This window comes from Myripristis murdjan, chromosome 6 (genome assembly GCF_902150065.1).
Source record: "Myripristis murdjan chromosome 6, fMyrMur1.1, whole genome shotgun sequence".
In the NCBI taxonomy this organism is placed as follows: domain Eukaryota; kingdom Metazoa; phylum Chordata; class Actinopteri; order Holocentriformes; family Holocentridae; genus Myripristis; species Myripristis murdjan.
The window spans coordinates 26,938,580-26,962,041 of record NC_043985.1 but is presented as its reverse complement, the minus strand read 5'-3'; the positions used below and the strand labels follow the sequence as shown (position 1 = coordinate 26,962,041).

At 40.2% G+C, this 23,462-nt stretch overlaps 2 protein-coding genes across 2 annotated transcripts; one reads left to right on the top strand and one right to left on the bottom strand.

The window, feature by feature from the left end:
• Positions 1–208: 208 nt before the first annotated feature.
• On the bottom strand, positions 209–23,307 carry slc41a2a (solute carrier family 41 member 2a). The gene is made up of 10 exons (XM_030054726.1): positions 23,203–23,307; positions 22,549–22,656; positions 21,436–21,507; positions 21,169–21,313; positions 18,716–18,862; positions 18,363–18,510; positions 15,089–15,168; positions 11,922–12,053; positions 891–1,039; positions 209–632 (listed from the first exon to the last, which is right to left on the bottom strand). Exons 1-10 carry the CDS (start codon positions 23,281–23,283, stop codon positions 456–458), a joined length of 1,239 nt encoding a protein of 412 aa, XP_029910586.1. The 5' UTR covers positions 23,284–23,307; the 3' UTR covers positions 209–455.
• Positions 8,682–10,633, top strand: LOC115361311 (uncharacterized). Its single transcript, XM_030054725.1, has 2 exons — positions 8,682–8,818; positions 9,231–10,633. The coding sequence occupies exon 2, from the start codon at positions 9,235–9,237 to the stop codon at positions 9,952–9,954; it is 720 nt and encodes a 239-aa protein (XP_029910585.1). The 5' UTR covers positions 8,682–8,818; positions 9,231–9,234; the 3' UTR covers positions 9,955–10,633.
• Positions 23,308–23,462: the final 155 nt, after the last annotated feature.

Genomic DNA, 23,462 nt, shown 5'->3' with positions numbered 1-23,462 from the left:
AGATAGGAGATCTATGCAGCCATCTAACCCGGAGCAACATGTGGGATTGGTAATGATTGTTAATGCACATGGCATATTTTCATCAAACATTTTCACGGCCGTGCTTGTCAAACAAACTCTTTCAGATCAGCAAAACTGCAAAAATGATAATAAATATGTAAATAAGTAATGACACAGATGCTTAGAGGCATATTGTACAAGACAGTGAGGACAGCTTTATTTTACAAAACAACAATGCACTCAAATGAAGACACACACGAGGGGTGACAATACAATCACAGTTAACAATAAAAAGTCTGTTTAGGCTTAATTCTGATTCTGAGCACAATAAATTTCCTATACTCTGTCTATTGAATCCCGGTCTTGCCATATTGATAATGAGAAGGACTAGACAATTAACTCAGTGTATTTTTTGGTTTGTTTGTTTTTTTTTTCCTTCTACCTTTCCATAATATTCAAGTGCTGCCTCGGTCTCCAATGCACCAGAGTAGGAGAAATACAAGAGAGAGGAGACCAGTCCCTAGTAAATCTGCCAGCGCTGTGAGATAAGGGATGGAGTAGCTGTCAGGGTCTTTACCCCTCCTCCACAGACAGTGCACCATCCAGTCGGCTATACAGAGCAGCGAGAACACCTGCAGGTAGAGGAGAAGGTTCGTCTTTACCTGCCACACTTTGAGGAACATGTTCAACCTCCTGTTCTTGCTACCTAAACTTACTTTTGACATAGTTAATAATGTTTTATTTTTTGTATCTAATGTGCATATTTTTGTACGATGTGCATTGACAATAATGTATGTGCATTATGGTCATGGCAATAAATTGAACTGACAGACACAGAAGACATGATAGATGAAGACTAGGGAGAAAAATTGATAATAAGGCCGACTTACTTGAATCAGAGCAGCAGACAGAAAGGCAACAATGAAGACGGGGGAAGGCAGAGTGTGACTTCCTTTCAGAAGGTGAATGGCGTGTATGAAAATGAGCTGACCTGGGATGACCAGCAGGAGCAGAACTCGGGCAGATCGGTGGTTTGCTCCTGCCATGAAAGAGACAGAAAGACAGGGGTCAGGGGTGAGCGTGGGGGTCAGGGGGGTCGACTGGCAAGTGTGTGTGCATGTCCATATCAACAACCAACCAAATACTAACAGTTATACTTAAATATAGGCTACTGCTTTCCAGTGTCGGCAAACATCTGTCTTTTATTAAACTCACCGGCAGATGTTTTATTTCAGCTGGGAGTGTGTCACTCCAATTTAACATCAGCTCCGAATTTTACTGATGCGAATTCCGGCTCTTTTTAGAGAACCGGCTCTTTTGGCTCGGCTCACGAAGAAGAGCCAACTCTTTCAGCTCCCAAGCAGCTCTTCAGATTTTTTGTTGCTTAAATTAATTTATTACCAACAATAATGTAAAATTATGCGCAAAATGAATTACTAATGTAAAAAAAAAATGCGTTGTTTTTTTTAATTTGTTCATTATATAAATATGCCTTTATTTATTCACTCTACATAGTGCTACAAAAAATAAATTATAAAATACAAAAACAAACTTTTAACTATTTACAGTTGAACTGAATTGCTGTAGACACTGCAGCAGCAGCAGCAACAGTTGCAGTAGACACACTGACACCTTCATTAATATCAGGTTCGATTGCTTGTGTTTTTTCTTCCCATTGCACTGACGGCTGGACAGTTCTCATGTGCCTGTGCAGGTTGTTTGTGGAGCCAGCTCGATAAGAGATTTTTTTTTTTTTGCAGGCTCTACACTCTGCCTTTGTATTGTCAGTAAAATTGAAATGGGTCCAGATTTTACTCCTTTTCCTGCTGTCACTCATTTTCATTTTCTTAACTACACCTTTCCAGCGCGTTCGTGTTGTCTCTCCTCGTGGCCCTTTGCTCTCTTTCTCTCTCGTCTCCCTCCCTCTTGCTCTCCTGTTCGTGTGTGTGTGTGTGTTTGTGTGTGTGTAACTGCCGCTTTTCCCTCTCTCTGCTCAGCACAGACACATACTATTGGACACAGAGAGGACACCACACATAATTGATTAATTACGTGCGGCTTGAAGAGAAAAAAGTGAGAGAGAGAGAGAAGGGGAGAGAAGGGGGAAAAAACGGCTCCCAATCAGGAGCCGGCTCCCATCGTTCACTTCAAAGAGCCAGCTCTGAGTGGCTGCTGATCACGGCAGAGTAGAGACCCCAAGAAGGCAAAATCAGGGAGCCTTAAAAGAAAAGAAAAAGCTTTCCAACTCCTGACTAATTTATTTCAAAAGAAAGGTGAGCACAGTTCACAGCTCGCACAGTTTAAGAACAGTTAAAGCTAATGTCAGCAGTTGTAAAGATTGAAGGCAGACAGCCATGAATCTAGCTCAGTTTCAGCAGCAGCAGGTTCTTCATCCTCATCTCATCCCTCATTAAGTGGTGACTGAAAGTTATTATTACAAATAATCATTTCACATTGAAGTCGCGGACATCACGGTAAAAACAGTTCAAATTTGGAGAGATATTTAGCTCCTTTCCCAGTAAGCTAGCATGTGTGGAGGAAATTCTGACTTTGAAAGAATGTCAACATTGTAGGGAGTAATAAAGATAAGAAAGCTTGGAATGAACAACATTAATCAACATCAATCGGAAAGCACTAACCCTATGAGTAAAACTTTGAATTATTGGTTTGGCTATTAGATGGAGCTCTTTTTAACACAAAGGCTCACTATGCCTCTAGTAGTATCCTGTATTAAGTGCACCCATGTCCTTAGTTGCACTTGCTTGGTTAACTTCAAGTGACCCCACAGTTTGATTCGGAGCCGAGGCACGAGGCTGGCATGCGTTGGGCGGCATCACGCTTGGAGCGAGTGCCAGACACGTGGCTCGGCCAACTTTAAACACCCTAGTACGTGCGTTAAAGCCAAACAGCTGCACATCAAAGACAACTTGCGACCACTTAGAAAGTCCCCAATCTCCCAGCTGGCATGATGTAAGCACCGCCACTCTTGTGATCGTCCCAGCTGGCATGACGTAGGTGCCGCAATCCTTGTGATCTTGAATGGTGACTTGCCAATTTGTGTGATATAAAATTTTGTACTGAGACGGTGAATTCCAGTCGTCTTTTCTTTGTGAAACGACTCCCTGTTCGTTTGGTTTGAGATCTCAAATGCAAATAAACCTGCCTGCTTTTGACTTTGCCTGATTCAAGTCTTTATTTTTGAAGACTCCAAGACTCTTTTATTGGTGTTTTTGGTACCAAGTCTAAGAGGATTTTTGATAGTGTTTGAGCTCTAGTGTTTTCAGACTGATGCTGATTTATGTTCTTCATTGCGAGGTTCCTTATCTTTATTACACTCTACAATGTTGATATTTTTCAGAGTCAGAATTTCTCTACAACCTTTGTGCAAAATTTGGTGATTTTTTGTGCATGGGAAGTAGGACTCCCTCAGAAGAAAGAAAGAAGAACACACAGGAATTAAAAAGGCCTTACTAGTTTTCTCTTGTCCGGGATGGAATGTAGCTCGCTTTCCTCACAACTGGAATTTCCCTGGCCTTCCCAAGGCCCCACACACTCCCACACTCCCACACACACACACACACACACACACACACACACACACACACACACACACACTCACAGGGTCTGTGGGGATTTTATTCTGCCAGCCCTCTGTCTCACACAGAGTCTGCAATATAAGATAAAGTTTTGCCAGCCCCCCACTTAATACAAGGTCTGTAAAAACTTTTTACTGCTAAACCTACTCTCCCTAAGCAGGAATAACAGAAAAGAGCCTTTTTCTCACATCCCTCTTTTTCAAGACGGCACAACTACTTCTATTCAAAAATAAACAAATCTCATACTCCCTACAACTGCTCTGTAAAACAGCTTTATGTCAACCCAGTGAGAACAGCACCATCTAATGCAGGGGTGTCAAACTCGTGCCATGGAGGGCCAAGAGGCTGCAGGTTTTCATTCCAACCAAAAACTCCACCAGGTGATTTCACTGATCACCCTACCCCCAAACAGAGAGGCGGGACTAATCAGTGAAATCACCTGGTGGAGTTTTTGGTTGAAATGAAAACCTGCAGCCTCTTGGCCCTCCATGGCACGAGTTTGACACCTGTGGGCTAGGCCATTACTTCAAAGTCTTACTGATAGTGTTTGAGCCCTAGTGCTTCCAGACTGATGCTGATTTATGTTCTTTGTTGCGAGCTCTCTTATCTTTATTACCCTCTACAATGTTGATATTTTTCAGAGTCAGAATTTCCTCTACACATGCTTTCTTTTAAACGTGCCATAACCTCACTTTTCTGCTTTCTAGCCACTAGTGTCAACCACAGCATTTCACTTCCAAAGCTGAGGCATCCGCCATATAACCAGCACTGGCAACATAAGCCCTTTCATACTTGCCGCACCATGGTTAAAAACACAACAAATACATACATGCAACACAAATGCGTGCTCTGAACTCTGCCTTATTTTGTTACTTTTTGATGCATTTCATTTTTATTACTAGGTTCTTTGGAAGAGAGAGAATTACCTTTAACCTGGATGGACTGCCTGCACTCAGACACACTCAGAATTTAGCAGAAAAGGTCTTACCTTTAAACTTCTTAAAGTTGGTACCAAAAACACCAGAAAAATGAGTACTGGAGACTTCAAAATTATGGTCAAGAGTAAGGCAGAGTCCAGAGCAGGCAGGTTTATTTTCAGTCAAGGTCTTCAATGGAAACATATATGTGTTTGTGTGTCTGTTTCAGACAGGATCAGGCATTACAGCAAAGGGAATTCTGTGCATCAGGACAAACTATATAATACGATAATTAAAGTTTATGCAAAGGATTTTAATTCTGGCCAGTGCACGCATGGCTCTGACAGCAGGCAGGCAGCGATATTTGACAACTTAGATGAACTTCAGCCAAACTTTATTTAATGTTAGAGATATGGGGAGCACACGCAAATAAGCAACTGCACTTTACAAACAAGCCCAAAAAACACAGTCTGCTACTACCAAGATTTGCTTCTGACACATTGAAAGAAGTGGACATAGCCACCGTGCCATAGCCTGTGGAAGTAATTCTGCACTAAATACCAACACTGTATAAGCAAATAAAAATGAAAATCTCTCACAATTATTAGAAAATAATCAGCACTTGTAAAGAAATATCATAAGTTTAAGTTTGTGTGTGTTAAAAATACTTTTTAAAAAAATCTAGCAGAATTCAGGTCTATTTTTAATTGTGTCTTATCTTGCCCAAAATTGCCCATCATGCCTTGACATGATACCAAGGTTTCTTATATAAGCCTGATGTAATCTTGACATGATTCCAAGGTTTTTTTTTTTGTTTGTTTGTTTTTTTTTAATATATACAGTACAGGCCAAAAGTTTGGACACACCTTCTCATTCAATGCGTTTTCTTTATTTTCATGACTATTTACATTGTAGATTCTCACTGAAGGCATCAAAACTATGAATGAACACATGTGGAGTTATGTACTTAACAAAAAAAGGTGAAATAACTGAAAACATGTTTTATATTCTATTTTCTTCAAAATAGCCACCCTTTGCTCTGATTACTGCTTTGCACACTCTTGGCATTCTCTCGATGAGCTTCAAGAGCTAGTCACCTGAAATGGTTTTCACTGCACAGGTGTGCCTTATCAGGGTTAATTAGTGGAATTTCTTGCTTTATCAATGGGGTTGGGACCATCAGTTGTGTTGTGCAGAAGTCAGGTTACTACACAGCTGACAGCCCTATTGGACAACTGTTAAAATTCATATTATGGCAAGAACCAATCAGCTAACTAAAGAAAAACGAGTGGCCATCATTACTTTAAGAAATGAAGGTCAGTCAGTCCGGAAAATTGCAAAAACTTTAAATGTGTCCCCAAGTGGAATCGCAAAAACCATCTATTTGACCAAGAAGGAGAGTGATGGAGTGCTGCGGCAGATGACCTGGCCTTCACAGTCACTGGACCTGAACCCAATTGAGATGGTTTGGGGTGAGCTGGACCGCAGAGTGAAGGCAAAGGGGCCAACAAGTACTAAACACCTCTGGGAACTCCTTCAAGACTGTTGGAAACCATTTCAGGTGACTACCTCTTGAAGCTCATCGAGAGAATGCCAAGAGTGTGCAAAGCAGTAATCAGAGCAAAGGGTGGCTATTTTGAAGAAAATAGAATATAAAACATGTTTTCAGTTATTTCACCTTTTTTTGTTATGTACATAACTCCACGTGTTCATTCATAGTTTTGATTCCTTCAGTTAGAATCTACAATGTAAATAGTCATGAAAATAAAGAAAACGCATTGAATGAGAAGGTGTGTCCAAACTTTTGGCCTGTACTGTGTATATATATAAGCCTGAGGTAATCAAAGATGACACCATTGTTTTGATGCCAAAATAAGATCAAATTATAGCTGCTGCAGATGTGGCACCTTTGGTTCAGATCAGGCCAGATTGACTGCAGAAAACTTCTTAAACTTGGTACCGAAAAAACACCAGCAAAATAAGTATTGGAAGCTTCAAAAAATACAATCACAATTCTGGCAGAGTCCAGAGCAGGCAACTTTTATTTTCATTCGAGATCTCCAATCAAAATAGGCAATGAGTCACTCCCCAGAGAAGACTAAAAATCTCTTAACCTACAGACCTGCTTTTATATCATCCAGAGGGTCCTCCCAGCCCCTGAGGGTCCACTTTTACTGTATTCCCTTATGGGGCATTCTGACATTTGCAGATAATAGTGTCAGTAATTTGTTCGTTTGAACACCTTGGTTTTTTGTACTCAACACTATTGATGTCAGCATTTGGCCATTGCATACGTTTACCATTCGACCAGTGCATACGATTTTATCTTTTGGAATCAGGCCAATATCAACTCAGCCTTCAAAGACTCAGTCTTCAAAGTTTCAGTCTTCAAAGTAGTGGCGTCTAGCCAGCAATGAGTAGGCACTTCTCGAGATAAAGGGAGCATTGCAGTCAGAGCTACAGGGAGAGCTGGGAGTGAGTTAAAAGCAGGTCTAGCTCTAAATGGACTTTTAAAAAATATTGTTAAAATACACACAAGCCTAAATCTATTGCATTTTTTTTCCAGTGCAGATGGGTTTCTTGAACATTATGAGGTATACTAAATTTTATCAGCTTATACAGTGTTGGTGTTTTGGTTCAGGATTACTTCCACACTGTGCAGCAATGGTCAGGGCCGGGCAATTTTAGGCAGTTCTGAGCAACAAGTGGAGAATAAGAAGATGAAAAGAAAGGTGGCATTCTAATGTACATTTTGCATCAGTTGAGGCTTGGACTCATAACTTCTGGCATGAAGGACAATGCTCTATCTCACTGAGCTAATTGGCAAGTGTCAATACATGTGAGGCTTCACAAATTGGCTAAGCCAGTCACATGATAGCAACCGCCTATGGCAGATTTCAAACCACTGAAAAAAAAAAAAAAAAAAAATCAGTCATCAAGACAAAAATCTGAAAATACACATATTGCATCTAGACAGATGATGGTAAATTTGTTTTTAACAATGATGAATTTGCTCCATAAATGAAAAACTGATGTTTAAGTGTAAAGTGTACAAAGGTTTCTTTGGTATTGGGGCTACATTTTGACGAAAGTTGCAAAGCAGTAGCACATATGGTTGATTTATTATACATTTTCAAAGTTTTGAACTTTAGATGCTTGCTGTAGTACAGATAGCTTCACAAATGGACTAAGCCAATTAATGACATGCAAGACAGCAGCCATCCATGCATGGAAAGGCAGATTTTAAACAGCTGTAAAAAATTCAGTTATTAAGACAAAAAATCTGAAAATACACATATTGCATCTAGACAGCATGGAGATGCTGATCATTTGTTTTAACAATGATTGATTTGCTCCATAAGTGAAAAACTGATGTTTAAAAATGCCATTCTTGCATTGACTCCAATTGTTCACTTGAGAGCAAAATTCAAAATGCTGTCAAAAATTCAGTTTTTGAGATACAGTTCTGAAATTTGCCACACATCATCTACCATGACTCCAAAATGTTGTCCATTTTTTGCATGAACATTAAAGATTTATTTACCAAGAATTTGCAAGTGTATGTTTACAGTACCGTTTACAGTCAGACATTTTGATGCACTATAGGCTGAATTTTTGATAAATCAAAAATCTGTGTGGATCGTTTGTGTAGAACAGTCTGAAGATGCTCTGTAGCAGGTTTGGTGACATTTGAGCAAAAATTGTGGGAGGAGATAGATTTAATACGTTTTACAGTTTTTGAAAAAAATAGAGTGATAGATTTCATATTTTGCACTAGGTTTAAGTGCACAAAAGTTTCTTCAGTGTTGGGGCTACATTTTGGTGAAAGTTGCAAAGCTGTAGCACATATGGTTGATTTGTTATGAATTTTCAAAGTTTTGAAATTTAGAGGCTTGCTGTAGCGCCACCATCAGGACTATTGGCTTGTGTTTGCAGCTGAGGTAATCTGGCATGGGACTGGACCTTTGTGCAAAATTTGGTGATTTTTTCGCGCATGGGAAGTAGGACTCCGTCGGAAGAAAGAAAGAAACAAACAAACAAAGAAGAAGAAGAAGAACACAGGAATACAAGAGGGACCTGGCAGCTTAGGCTAGAGGGAGGGTTGGCCTCTGGGAGTTGGGAGGACCCTCAGAACAGCATAAACCAGTCTTCCCCGGGGATTGGCTCACTTGCTGTTTCTATTGAAAACCTAGACTGAAAATAAACCTGCCTGCTCTGGACTCCACCTGACTCTTGACCATCATTTTGAAGTCTCCAGTACTCATTTCTCTGGTGTTTTTGGTACCAACTTTAAGAAGTTTAAAGGTAAGACCTTTTCTGCTAAATTCTGAGTGTGTCTGAGTGCAGGACAGAGTGGTCATGAGAAAAGATATGAAAACAGTGGGTGAAGTGTTTTTGGATGTGGGAACTCAAGTGATACAAAGACAGCGGTTGGTTGTTGTTTGTATTATAAATCATTTTGGTGAAGTGTAACAAGAGGTAAATTAGGAAAGTAAATGTAGCCTAAATAGAGTCGAGATAGATTGTTTATGTATTTGTCTGTCTGAATATTTATTGTGTATAAATATAACATGGTGTCTGACTGACTCATCTGTTACTGAGACAGATCAGATGCGCAGGTTTATGGTAGATATACACTGGAAGCAGGGGGGAGGTAGCCCCTTCAGTCCAGAGGAGAACTGAACTGTTTGACTAAGACTGTGCTTTGTCTTTCCAGAGACATGGCTGAAGGACATCAGGACCCTTGGGGAACCTGGATGGGTCCCCAAGCCTCGTGTGAGCCAGCTCCTCAGGCTCTGCCTCCAGTATCCTCGATGCAACACCAGGGCCTGCCAAGCCAGCTGCATGCCGTACCCACCACCCTACAAGAGCCACATTCACCAGCCACTCCAGGACCGAGCCATGGCCATTACCCTCCACCATCGGTGACTGCTACCAGCGGAGCCACCATGTATGACCCCATGTCATACCACATCTTTGAGGCCGTCGTGCGAAAGCTGCCATGGCGCATGGGAGAGCAATTACGTGAGCTAAAGGAGAAGAAGATGGAAGCTCGGCCGGCACAATTTCACTGTGAGATCAATCATGGCTGTCGCTCTCTATCAGACTGTGTCAGACTGTTGAGAGAAGAGAGTGAGCGTCAATCACACCGTCACAAACTGTTGAGAGAAGAGAATGAGCGCCTATCACACCGTCACAAACTGTTGAGAGAAGAGAATGAGCGCCTATCACACCGTCACAAACTGTTGAGAGGAGAACATGAGCGCCTGACACAATATCGCTCTCTATTACACCGTAACAAACAGTCGAAAGAAGAGTTTGAGCGCCTGAACAAAGAGCATGAGAAGCTCATAGTGCGTCTGAGCTGGTACAAACGGCTGAGAGTAACTTCAAGCTTGCCTGATGTTATCTTTGTGGACAAGGCTACTCAGACAGATTAATGCTTCATGCTTTATGCTGAAATTGCTGCACCTACACCATACCCATTATGAATGCACAAGCTAATGTATCACATTATACTGCACACGATATAAATGTTTGCCTGCACCACTTTGTGTTAATACCTTACTAATATACCACACACACTGAATCAATCACACCTTACATGGGTAAGGATCATTAATGATTGGATATACGTTGATATATTCTGATAGGTAGTGTTCATTTAGAAGTTAAGACATGCACTGAAGGATATTTGTACTAGAATAGTTTAAGCAAAATAATCAACCAATATTTTTTTTTCTATGATTATGAGGACATTTTATATACTACTAATATCTCATGGGTGCCTTGTCCTGACACTCCGTAAAACACTGGTAATGTTTTAGTTTATGTTTACTATACTCCTGTGTGCTGTGTGCTACTAGTCACAAAGGGGGGAAATGTGGAAGTAATTCTGAACTAAATACCAACACTGTATAAGCAAATAAAAATTAATATCTCTCACAATGATTAGAAAATAATCAGCACTTGTAAAGAAATATCATAAATTGATGTAATCTTGACATGATTCCATAGTTTGTTTGTTTTTTTATATAAGCCTGAGGTAATCAAAGATGACACCATTGTTTTTGATGCCAAAATAAGATCAAATAAAGAAACAGAAAGGGTTGGCCTTTATTTTATATTTTTATTGTACTTAACTTATACTTTTTATTTATTTTATTATTATTATTGTTATTTTTGTAGTCTTACAAGTTTATGGTTCCTTCTTTATTATTCATTTACATGCTTCCATACATTTATTAGTGTGGATCTTTTTTAAGCATAATAATTTAATTGTTACATCCATCCCCAAGTAGAGTTACAACTCACCCATACCTCTTTGTATTTGACATTAATTTACATAATCTGTAATGGTGCAGTAGAAGTCCAAGTGTATGTCATTTATAGCAGACAAATGTGCAAACCACGTGTCAAAATTTGAGATCTCTAGCACAAAGAACCACTGAGTTACACTTGCTCAAACAAAAAGTGTTACTATCATCCCCAGTCTCCCTTACTCATTTTTCTGGTGTTTTTGGTACCAACTTTAAGAAGTTTTTCTGAGCCAGTCTGGCCTGATTGGGGACAGCAGCTGCCACATCACACCCAATTTGAAGCCTTGAGTTTAGCATTTAGCCATCGCCGTCTTGGATTTTTGGAGCCAGAAGTGACCACATTTGAACAGGAACTACTGAGGAACAAAGGGTAGATCAGACCGCACCTGGCTTAACCGTGCAAAGTAGCATTATAAATTTATCACACACTATCAACTCGAAATGGCTGCATCACATGAATGATATTTTTTTTACACAGATAGTTTATCACCTATGATACAAGTTTCACGAGTCTCACTATGCCATTTCCTCATTTCGAATGTATTACACACTAAACAGAAGACTCACTCAAAACAACTGCTTCACATGGACAATATTAACCTAACTAAGAGATTTGTTTTTTTCAATGCTATTTTATTAACCAGACAATGCCCCAAAACAGGATCACAGCTTCACAGTGCCATGGATGCACATTGCAAACAGGTCTGGAAGGGACCTGACCCACCTAATTATACATAACTTTAAGCCTTAATATAAATTAAATGCATGACTTATATGAAAATTCACCACTAATTCAGTTATCACAGTAAAGACCAGAACTGTTTTTTGATCCAGGCTGTAAATATGTTTATTTCTGCTGTAAAGTTGGCCATTTAACCATGGGTGTCTATGGAGCCAGACGTCTTTTTGAAGGCAGTGGAGTCGCCCCCTGCTGGACATTAGAAAGAATGCAAATTTAAGACACTTCGGCATTGGCTTCACTTTTGAGAGCCGGAGGGTGCTGCTTGCTCTGATCTGAAGCTTTTGATGGACAGCTCTAAAGAAGTGCTGGTGAGTGTAAAGTTAGGGTTAAAATCATGAGGCTTTACCTGAGCCACAGAAGGTACGACAAGGACTGGAGCAGCTGTTATGATCCTCAGAAACTTCCCCTGCTGAGCAGTTGACATGCAAATCAGTTGCAATGCGGCTAGACTGAATGGAGACCAGATTCCCTCCAATACCTGAGATAAGGAGAGAGAGATGGAGCAGGCCAGGGGTGTGAATGAAAACATCAAAGTGAGCTCCCATGCATCCAATCTGATATCCAACTGATACACAAGTGTGAGCTACTATTCACCACTACAGCTACTTTTGAAACAAGAGATGACAAAAACAAAAAGAGCTGTTGACAACATAAATTCTTGATGGGTTGTGTGCACACATGTTGACAACAATCTAAATCTAAATAAAAGTGATATTTTTCCTTTTTTTTTTGCTGTAATGAGTGGCAAAATGTCATTTTATTCATTCAATTTAGATTAGAATTTAGATTGACTTAGCCTTACTGACAGCCCCGCCTTGTGGAGTATACTAAACCAATGTTGTGTGTATTTGGGTGCTAGATTTTGTGAAAAGTGCTATTTTTCCTTTTTTTTTTTTGTGGTTTCCCAGTAGCTCGCTGTGTAGAGTGCATACCACAGATACTAAGACTAAGCCACAGCAGTCTGAGTTCAATCCTTTCTCTGCCCTGTCTTTTCTGTCTCTCTCCACTGGATCTGTCTAATAAAACAGAAATACCTTAAAAATAAGCTTTAAAAAAAAAGTTACTCTTGTCACTCTGTCCCAGTGGCTCTTAATTGAAAAAATGAAAAATAAAACTAATCAGGTGTATTGCTTCAGAGAATGTCAAACACATAGAGGAACAGGAAAAATAAAACATAATACATAATCTAAGAAAAAAAAGTTTGGCGATAAAAAGTCACAATGGGGTTGGGGGGGTGGGGGCCCACAAAAGTTAACTTTTTACGGGGCCTAAAGTTCCTAGAAACGGCGCTGGACAAAAGTTTCTCTGTGTTCTTTTCCAGGTGAAAATTGAAATTGAGAATGGCAAGAGTGTACACTGAGTTTTTAGAAAGGTAACTTTGGTTTTCAAAGAAATTTATCATTGCCTCACTGACCACTATTACAACCTATATCAGATCAGATATTAGATCAGATCAGATATCAGATCAGATATATATCAGATCAGATTTTTTTAAAATGTCATTCAAACATGTTAAAAAAATCATGGAAGAACGAAAAGTGTCTCCCAGGACCAGCGAATAATAGATAGATAATACTAACCTAAAAACAATAAGTTAAAAATATGTAATAAATAAAAACATATAGAAAATCATGTGTAAACTGCAACATGTGGGATAAAGTGCAGTAGTGATGGTGAGTTCACAGCCCAGAGTTCATGATCCTCACAGCCTCATGGAAGAAGCTGCACCTCAGCCTTGTTGTCCGGGCTCTGAGGCTGTGCAGCCTTCTGCCTGAGCGGAGGAGGGTGAGCAGTTCATGGGCTGGGTGAGTGGGCTCTGCTGTGATGTTCACTGCTCTGGTTCTGCATCTGCTGAGGTAAACGTCCTCCAGAGAAGGAAGGCTGCAGTTGGTGATCTTTTGAGCAGATTTCACTACCCTATCAGGATTAATACTGAAGCAACTGGTGAAGTAATGGTTTCTACATCTAAGGATGATGCCAGACAATCTCTAAATAGGGCCTAGGCTCTGTGATGGAAAATTATAATTGAAGTACAAACTCTATATATTGACATACTGTATGATAGAAACTCTGTCTGCCCCATTAGATGGTTAAAATTTAACCCAAAGCTGGGGGCCTTATGTTTAATGGAACTGAATGACCAGCACAAATCAATGAGTCCATTTGCTTCCTAGAAAAAAAAAAAAAAAAACAACTCAAAAATTTGAGAAAAACTTGAAAAATCTGATATTATAAAGTCACAAATTTATGAGAACAAAAAAAAAATCAGAAAAAATTACCTTAAGTATAAGTGTGTAAGAAAAATGAGAATTGGACCTCACCTCGTAACCACAGAATTCAAGTGTTTCATTTAGTCCCATTGCCACAGGTGAATAAAATCCAGCAGCTAGCCATGCAGTCTGCCTTTACAAACATTTGTGAAAGAATGGCTTGTTCTAAAGAGGATTTTGGACAATTCTCTGCTTCCAACTTCGTGGGAACAGTTTGGGGAAGGCCCTATTCTGTCCCAGTATGACTGTGCCCCAGTGCACAAAGCAGGTTCATGAAGGCATGGCTAGCTGAGTTTGGTGTGGAAGAACTTGTCAACCCTGACCTCAACCCCATTGTCTGTGTCTGGCCTCACAAGTGCTTTTCTAGATGAACAGGCAAAAATTCCCACGGACACATTCCAAAATCTTGAAGAAAGCCTTCGCAGAAGAGTGGAAGCTGTTTTAGCTGCAAAGGGGGGCAACTCCATATTAAAGCCAATGGATTTAGAATGGGAGGTCAGAAAAGTTCCTGTTGGTGTGATGTGTGTGTGTGTGTGTGTGTGTGTGTGTGTGTGTGTGTGTGTGTGTGTGTGTGTGTGTGTGTGTGTGTGTGTGTATCACTGTTTTCCTTCAATGCATTTTAAAGCCAATCTGTTGTGTAATCTGAGGGTTTTTCGTCGGCTCAGGTGTTTCAAGGAGGAAGTGCCACACCAGTGACTAAATCGAGAACGGATAGGGCAGCACTTAACTTCCCCATAAATGTGCTGACCACACAGGCCGCATCCTTACTTTGTGACAGACAAATGTCTTAATCATAGAAGGATGAGGGTTTTGTGGGGCACGCAGAACACAAAATACGTTACAAGGTGTTGTTGTCTTGGCAGAGGCACTGAAGAGTTGACTGAAATACAATCCAAGGTCATTAAGAGAAGAAGGGCCAAATGCTTGGCTCAGCAACTTATGGCAAAACTTGGAGACAAGCGGCATGCAGATCTGATTTTGGCTTTTCTACTTTGATTTGTTTCCCTGTAGATCTGCAAAACACTCTTGCTTTCACCCAGAATACTGATTTTTTTTTTTTTTTTTGTATTATTTATGGGGTTTATTTTGCCCCATTTTAAAAGCCACAGTGTTCTCAGATGTGTGCATTAAAGACCTCATGAAATAGACTCTTACTTTCTTGATTAGAGTAATAGAAAAACTATTAATGTAGTTTTAAATGTTAAAAAAAAAATACAGGCTTGTTCCATAGATGACAACTCACCATTTATGACTGGAGCGTAGACTATGACTCCTGCCAAGTTTGGATCTGACACAGTTTTGTCAAGAATTAGTCCTCCAATGCTGAAAAAAAACAATCAAAAACATTGTTTTTTAAAGGCTGTATATGTTATCTATCTATCTATCTATCTATCTATCTATCTATATATATATATATATATATATATATATATAGATGTATAAAAATATACAGATGTAGATACATATATATTATTTATTTTACATATATATATTTATGTATTTTCTAGCACCAAATGATTTGGCTGCATAAAAAGAAACTTAGAAAATACAGGATTTTGCAAGATGATGCCACTCTAAGGGAGTGAATATACAAAAGGCCTGAAGGAGAAGAGAAAACATCAGAGAGGGCTGAGAGCTGAAGCGACGCTGTGATAACACTCCTGGAAATTAAATCTAAATTGCGACATATTGCCGAATGCTGCACCTTGTTTGAATACTCCAACTTGACCCTTTGCACTTATTATTGTGCTATTACGTTATTTGAAAATGCATTCATTTGGGTTTTTCAGAGTGAGCACTCTACTCTGTCAAAGTGAAAACAAAAGTGAGGAAATTTAGAGAATTGCAATAACAGAGCGGGTGTATGTTGTGGGATTTGTGGTCATGTAGGTGGTTTTGGACTCTGACTGGGTTTACCGGGATGGTCTGTAGAAAAAAAATAAGCAGTAACAAATAAGGGAAGGAAGACGTTATTATTACTATTATGGAATGGAACAAGGCTTATTGAAGAAAAGACACTATCAACACTCAGAGAGAGAGAGACGGAGCCAGGATGACTCATGTTGAAAATATTCAGCTTGAAATGATCGCAGTCGTGGACGGGCGGCGCCACGGTCAGTTCTAGCGGCTCTTCCACATACTAAGAACTTTATAGGTTTCTGAAGGACACTGAACATAGATTAGGACTTATCATGGAGACAGTCCGGAGACAGTGAGTCTTTGTAATAGCCAAAATAGCTATCCTAACCTTGGAAGATACATCTGCGGTAGGCTAGTCTATCTACCGGAAAGTGAGATAAGGGAGTCAGGTGCTGTGGAGTAAACAGAAGGGAGACAAAAGGGCTGACCTGCTATAATTTCCCTCCACAAATCCCTCCTTTTTGATCATAAGTGGCAGTAATATTAGTTGTAATAATAATTATGATGATGTGATGACATGATAACATGTTTTTTTCCCCATTTAATCGTTCAGATTTTTTTTTTTTTTTTTTTTTTTTTTTGGTAGGGCTGTATTTTGTTCCAGTGTTACCCAACCTGTTGAAAGAGTTCACCATTGTGGGATAGTGAATTTTTTTTTTCTTTTTTTTTTTTGTGGTGTGGCATGTACAGTACGGGCCAAAAGTTTGGACACACCTTCTCATTCAATGCGTTTTCTTTATTTTCATGACTATTTACATTGTAGATTCTAACTGAAGGAATCAAAACTATGAATGAACACATGTGGAGTTATGTACTTAACAAAAAAAGGTGAAATAACTGAAAACATGTTTTATATTCTAGTTTCACCCTTTGCTCTGATTACTGCTTTGCACACTCTTGGCATTCTCTCGATGAGCTTCAAGAGGTAGTCACCTGAAATGGTTTTCCAACAGTCTTGAAGGAGTTCCCAGAGGTGTTTAGCACTTGTTGGCCCCTTTGCCTTCACTCTGCGGTCCAGCTCACCCCAAACCATCTGGATTGGGTTCAGCTCCGGTGACTGTGGAGGCCAGGTCATCTGCCGCAGCACTCCATCACTCTCCTGGTCAAATAGCCCTTACACAGCCTGGAGGTGTGTTTGGGCTCATTGTCCTGTTGAAAAAATAAATGATGGTCCAACTAAACGCAAACCGGATGGGATGGCATATCGCTGCAGGATGCTGTGGTAGCCATGCTGGTTCAGTGTGCCTTCAATTTTGAATAAATCCCCAAAAGTGTCACCAGCAAAACACCCCCACACCATCACACCTCCTCCTCCATGCTTCACAGTGGGAACCAGGCATGTGGAATCCATCCGTTCACCTTTTCTGCGTCTCACAAAGACACGGCGGTTGGAACCAAAGATCTCAAATTTGGACTCATCAGACCAAAGCACAGATTTCCACTGGTCTAATGTCCATTCCTTGTGTTTCTTGGCCCAAACAAATCTCTCCTGCTTGTTGCCTCTCCTTAGCAGTGGTTTCCTAGCAGCTATTTGACCATGAAGGCCTGATTCGTGCAGTCTCCTCTTAACAGTTGTTCTAGAGATGGGTCTGCTGCTAGAACACTGTGTGGCATTTATCTGGTCTCTGATCTGAGCTGCTGTTAACTTGCGATTTCTGAGGCTGGTGACTCGGATGAACTTGTCCTCAGAAGCAGAGGTGACTCTTGGTCTTCCTTTCCTGGGTCGGTCCTCATGTGTGCCAGTTTCGTTGTAGCGCTTGATGGTTTTTGCGACTCCACTTGGGGGCACATTTAAAGTTTTTGCAATTTTCCGGACTGACTGGCCTTCATTTCTTAAAGTAATGATGGCCACTCGTTTTTCTTTAGTTAGCTGATTGGTTCTTGTCATAATATGAATTTTAACAGTTGTCCAATAGGGCTGTCGGGTGTGTAGTAACCTGACTTCTGCACAACACAACTGATGGTCCCAACCCCATTGATAAAGCAAGAAATTCCACTAATTAACCCTGATAAGGCACACCTGTGAAGTGAAAACCATTTCAGGTGACTACCTCTTGAAGCTCATCGAGAGAATGCCAAGAGTGTGCAAAGCAGTAATCAGAGCAAAGGGTGGCTATTTTGAAGAAACTAGAATATAAAACATGTTTTCAGTTATTTCACCTTTTTTTGTTAAGTACATAACTCCACGTGTTCTTTCATAGTTTTGATTCCTTCAGTGAGAATCTACAATGTAAATAGTCATGAAAATAAAGAAAACGCATTGAATGAGAAGATGTGTCCAAACTTTTGGCCTGTACTGTATGTCCAAGTCTCCTAGTTCACACAGTGACAAGTTTAATAGTACTTTAGTAGTTCAGATAGTTCTAATAGAAATATTATACAGGAAAACACAGAAAATATTTCACCTTATTTTTTATTTCATTTTATTTTATTTTATTTTATTTTTTTCCAAAAGCAATGAGAGTGTGATGAATTATATTTTCCATTAAACTTCAGTACCTGGACCTTAATGCTCGGGACAACTTAGTTTTCACTTTGAGAACAGAAACACAAAGACCAAGAGGAATACTTGCACTCATGATGAGGATGATGAGTACCTGCTGATGATCATTGCTGTGATGATTGGCTCCCATCCTGTGCGGAGGAGGATGCAACTGGCTGGGTGTTTGGAGGAGACGACCACCCAAAGAGGGATCAGGGACACAAACACCAAACCCACCAGGTATAATACATAGGAATACAATTCTGTTAAGAAACAAACAAATGCAAAAAAGTGAATTTGAACCAGTTGATTCTGAAACTTGACATTGTGTTAGGTCTCTAATTTTCATGAGTGTGTTAGCTGTGATTTATGTAATACAATGCTGATTCTTTGCTGCAGAAGGATCACAAGTGCCATCTACTGGCCAAAAGTCTACATCACATCTGCATTGGTCTCATCTGTCTTTACCTAGGAATGTGTAGAACCACTGGCTGAAGCAGGCCAGGAAGGCAAGCGTGATGAGATCCCCAAAGCTGGCGGCCATGGGTGTGGCCACATTGTCGGGGTTGAATCCCACCTTTTTGGAGCCGATGATCACCCCAACCATAATGACACCTAAAGAGAGAGAGAGAAAGAGGGTGAAAGTCCAGCTTAAGGTCATAGAAAAATATAATATACAGATGTATTAAAGGCAATAAAGAAGTGCATTTCTCAATTTGAGAGTTTAACTAACAAAGAACCTGTTAAAGAAGCTACTCAAGCTATTATAAGTAATACATCCTTGCGTGGATGATGTCACATACAACCAGGAGTGACTGCTCCGACAGGCTGATGATATGAATAGTCAATTAGATATCCCAAGCTGCTTTAACATTGAATAGCTAGACTGGATGTGCATTGCAGATTTCTGTAATTCAATAAATCAGAGTGAAAAAGAACATTTTAAATATATACAACATTACCCTAAAGACAAATGTCGTCATTTTTGCCATTCATGTGTATGGAGTTTCTCATTACAGATATTAACATTAACATATTAACAGCTCAGTTTTAGATGTACAACTGAATTCTGACTGGTCATCATTCCAGTTTCAAGATATCTTGAATTCCCCTCAATTCAAACTATCTACATTGTCCTTTTTTACGTTCTACTTAGAAGAACTAGTCAAAATGACGTTGTTTATCTGTAATGTTAATTCAGGATAGTCAAACTTAGCTGTTAAATACTAGAATGGCTTGCCAATGTCCCACAGCCTGAGCTGTATGAAGCAGAAAAGGGATCTGAGATTCTATTCAAAAGGGAATTCTTATTTTGTGGATCCAAAAATGTCCAAAAAAGAAAAAAAAAGTATATTGAGTTAGATGTCCATGATCGCAATTGCTGCCTTGGAGCAGAACCACAGTCACACAGTTTATACTCCCCTCTCTGGCTTCACTGGATTTTTCAGGATAATTTCCACCATGGAAAACAGCGGACCACAGTAAATAAGAGGAGAAATACTGTCATGATCTTTCCAGGGATATGGAAGTTGTTCCTCAGAAAACAGCTCAAACAATTACCACAAAGGGGGCACAGTCTATAGATAATGAATGATTAAGTGCCTTCACACAGAGATACAGGTGAAGAATGGTGGGACCTGGCAGTAAACAAATTGTTTTGTGGAGGCCAGACCTCCAGCAGGGGGTCATGTGATTGCCCCTGTCTGTCTCTCTGTGAAAGCTCAAAAAGACATGGGTGGATTTGCATGAAAATTGGGAAATTGGTCATGGGTCAACACAGAATTTAGCAATTATTCGGGGTCCTGGCCGTTGGCGGGGCATAGCACAAAAGGGCTGCAAATGCATCCACGTAACATAACATAACCCAGTGGGATCACGGGTCACTGAACACATTTCAGTGATAACTGGCTGAAAGACGTGTCCTGTGACTGCAGCATTTCTTCTCACCGTCCCCTCAGTCCATACAGAGCTCAGCAAAAAGGCATTCCTACTCTGACCCTTCAACCTGGAATACACCACAGCAGGAACTGAAGCTTGATTCATTCCTATTGGAGACTTTTCTACTTAGGGATTTTGCTCTTGTTCTTAGTGTTTTCATGTGTGTGTCACGTTTGCAAAACATTTTTTGGACAGGTCTGTCTTCAGAATGAGACCCCATGTCTCAATCAGATTAACTGTATGAATACAGGTTAAATAAAAATAAAAAGAGGTTTAGCATAAACAGGGCTATAGTTTTGGAAAGTGTCCACATAACAGTCTGAAATCCAGTGGGGACGTTGGTCATGGGTCAACGCGGCGCTGACCAGCTTTCCCTGCTTATATTCTAAAATACCCGTGTCCTATGACAACAACATGGCCTGTAGGGGGCATGGCTTAGCGCAAACAGGGGCTATGACTTAAAGCTGCAATCTCACACAGCCTGAGGGTTCCTCAGATCACAGTCCAACAACAACAAAGCAGCTGATTGAGCTGAAGGTTGGAGGGAGAGAAGAACCTCTTGAGAAACTTTATGAATCAGACTACCATAACAAAATACTGACATTGTCTCTAACCCCAACCACGTTTTAAACAGCGAAGACATACAGCTGTCATCAAATTGGAGATACAGGGCTCCGCGTTTTACTAGGGTCTGACTGAAACAACCTCTGGTGCACGAGCCAAACCTAAATTTAAATAAGAAGCACCATCCCAGATCAAATGTGCACTGAAGCACCTTGATATCTGCACTAAGTATTGCCCTCGGTCAGTGTAACGTTATGTAAATGCATGCATGTTTGTTTCTTCTGCTACAAATGGAGCTGCTGTTGATGCATGAATCATTTCACCCCCGGCTGCCAATAAAGTATCAATCATTATCAATCATCATCATCACCACGGAGCGTCAAATGAATGTAACAAGTGAGGCCGGTTTGTGTGTTTACCTTGAAGCAGCGAGGCCATGAAGGCAGTGGCAATGCTGGCTGCACACAGGAGCGTCGCATGATTCAAGAGCATCTCTCCTTCCATCATCCAACCCAACGCCGTGGCCATCAGGGCAGCCAGCAGTCCCAACACTGTGGCCTGCAGCTGGGAACAGAAAACATCAATAATTTTTGATAGGTTAAAATAAAATGTAATGGTAGAGATAGCCTTATTCACCGTTCACATAATATTCTTCATATTTCTTGCAAAAAGTGTAGATAATCTACCTGTTTCAAAGCCAGGTTCCCAATGACCAGCCTCCACTTTTCTCTTGCAGGCTCCATTTTTCCTGCATTCACCTGACAACATCAACATTTCCCAAGTCAAAAAATCTTGACCAATATATCATGTATGTGTGATGCTCTGATGAAGATGAAGATGAAAACCCAGCTTAGCCACCAATAAAATAAAATATTGAATTGAGATCAAGTCCAGCCTCTCCCATGTTGTCTCGGTTGTTTCGAGAAACATTGCTCATCTTTGTAGCGCTACTGATACTTTTAATTTTTTCCTGGTATCAAAACAATTTAATAGGGTCAGTTAAGAGTCAGTTCAGTTCAATTGTCAATAAAGCCTCTGTCTTGATGTTACTCAAAGAGAGGGCATGAAAGCCGAAGCTGCATGAAACGTCATGGTCATTTAAATATTAGATCAAGATTTTTTTCTAATGATATTACACAGATTTTAAGGGTGTTTGTTTCAACAGAGTTGGTGCAACACACTCAGCTGACAGAGCTTCACAGCCTTTTCCTGCTGTTGCTGGAGCAGAATGACATGAAATCATGACAACCGATCAAATAAAGGATACAACCGATCACAGACTCAAACAACGAAGCATTAATAACGAATTTATAACAGAGTAAAAGTGCAAAAGAAACCGGGAAAATTATGATTCTGAAAAACTCTTTGAGCAACTTATCACATGGATTTAAAAAAAAAAATGAACTTGTGGGGAGGTACAATCAAGGTCCGAAATAAATGATTGGAGATATAATATTATGTTTTCACGGCAACAGACACATGTTCAGATGATCATAATTGTTTCACGTGTTAAGATTCATGTGCGCAGCAGGACATTATTGTTTAGCTGCTGCTGCGGCCTTCACAGGTCAGGTAGGATTTTCACATGAGGACACAAAGCTGTGAGGCAAGACGGACAGAAATATAATACTGAGAAAGAGGCCGCTGTTATTAAGCTATTAACCCACTCTAAATGACTTTATCTGCATCACTCAGACTCTCACTGACACTCTTTTTCTCCTCTGGTTTTTACTAACCTGAGTCCAGAGTGTGTGTGTGTGTGTGTGTGTGTGTGTGTGTGCATGTGTGTGTGCTCTCACGGCAGTTGAGAGTCGAGAGGCCATGGTCATTTCCAGGTTTCCCTTCAGTCCTAACACCGCTGGCACCAGAATAAAGATCTCTGTGATTTCCTGGAAGACGTCCCAGTGCTGCCATGACAACACCATTAATTAAATATAGTGAGTATCACTTCCATAAACACACAAAAATATGTTTTTATCGGTGAAGTGCAAGTATGATGTTTACTTAAATTGAATGTATTTATTTTGAAATTCAAACTGAGATTTTTTTTTGTATCTTCCTCTCATAACCCACTTTCTTTCACTATCATTACATTTTCCTTTTTCCTCTTTAACTGAACTCACTCACAGGTTATTTCCTCCAACATGCCACCCTATAACAACTCTTTTATTTCTAACCTTTACTACCATAATTTTCATTTTTCTCCATTTTTTTTATACCTCATCTTTCTCCCTCTGTTTTTTCAATCTTGCACATAGCTCCAGTGTTCCCATCTCTTCACCTCTGGGCAAAAATTGATTATTTCAGATGTCTAACCTGCTTGATGTTGGCTGCCAGACACTTGAAATGACTTGAAATGAAAAAAAAATGCACCAGGAGAAAATCTTAACACAATATTATCCTACGTTCTCCCACTTCTTTCTTCTGTACTTTCCCTTTTTTTCTCTCCTCACCTGCACAAAATCAAGCAACATCCCGGCACAGACCGTCCCGAGCCCGGCCAGCAGGAAGGGCACCAGGATTTGCAACACCATTGAGCAGAGAGACTCGGCGGGCCCGTCCCGGGGGCTGCAGCCGCCTGGAGCCTTTGACTCTGTGTCTCCGCTGAACTTTGACCCCTGGTAGTGTTCATTAGGGAGCAGAGCGTCTGTCTCCCTATACGGACGCAGCTCATAGGACAGACTGGCGTTTAATGCTGCAGTATTCCCATTGG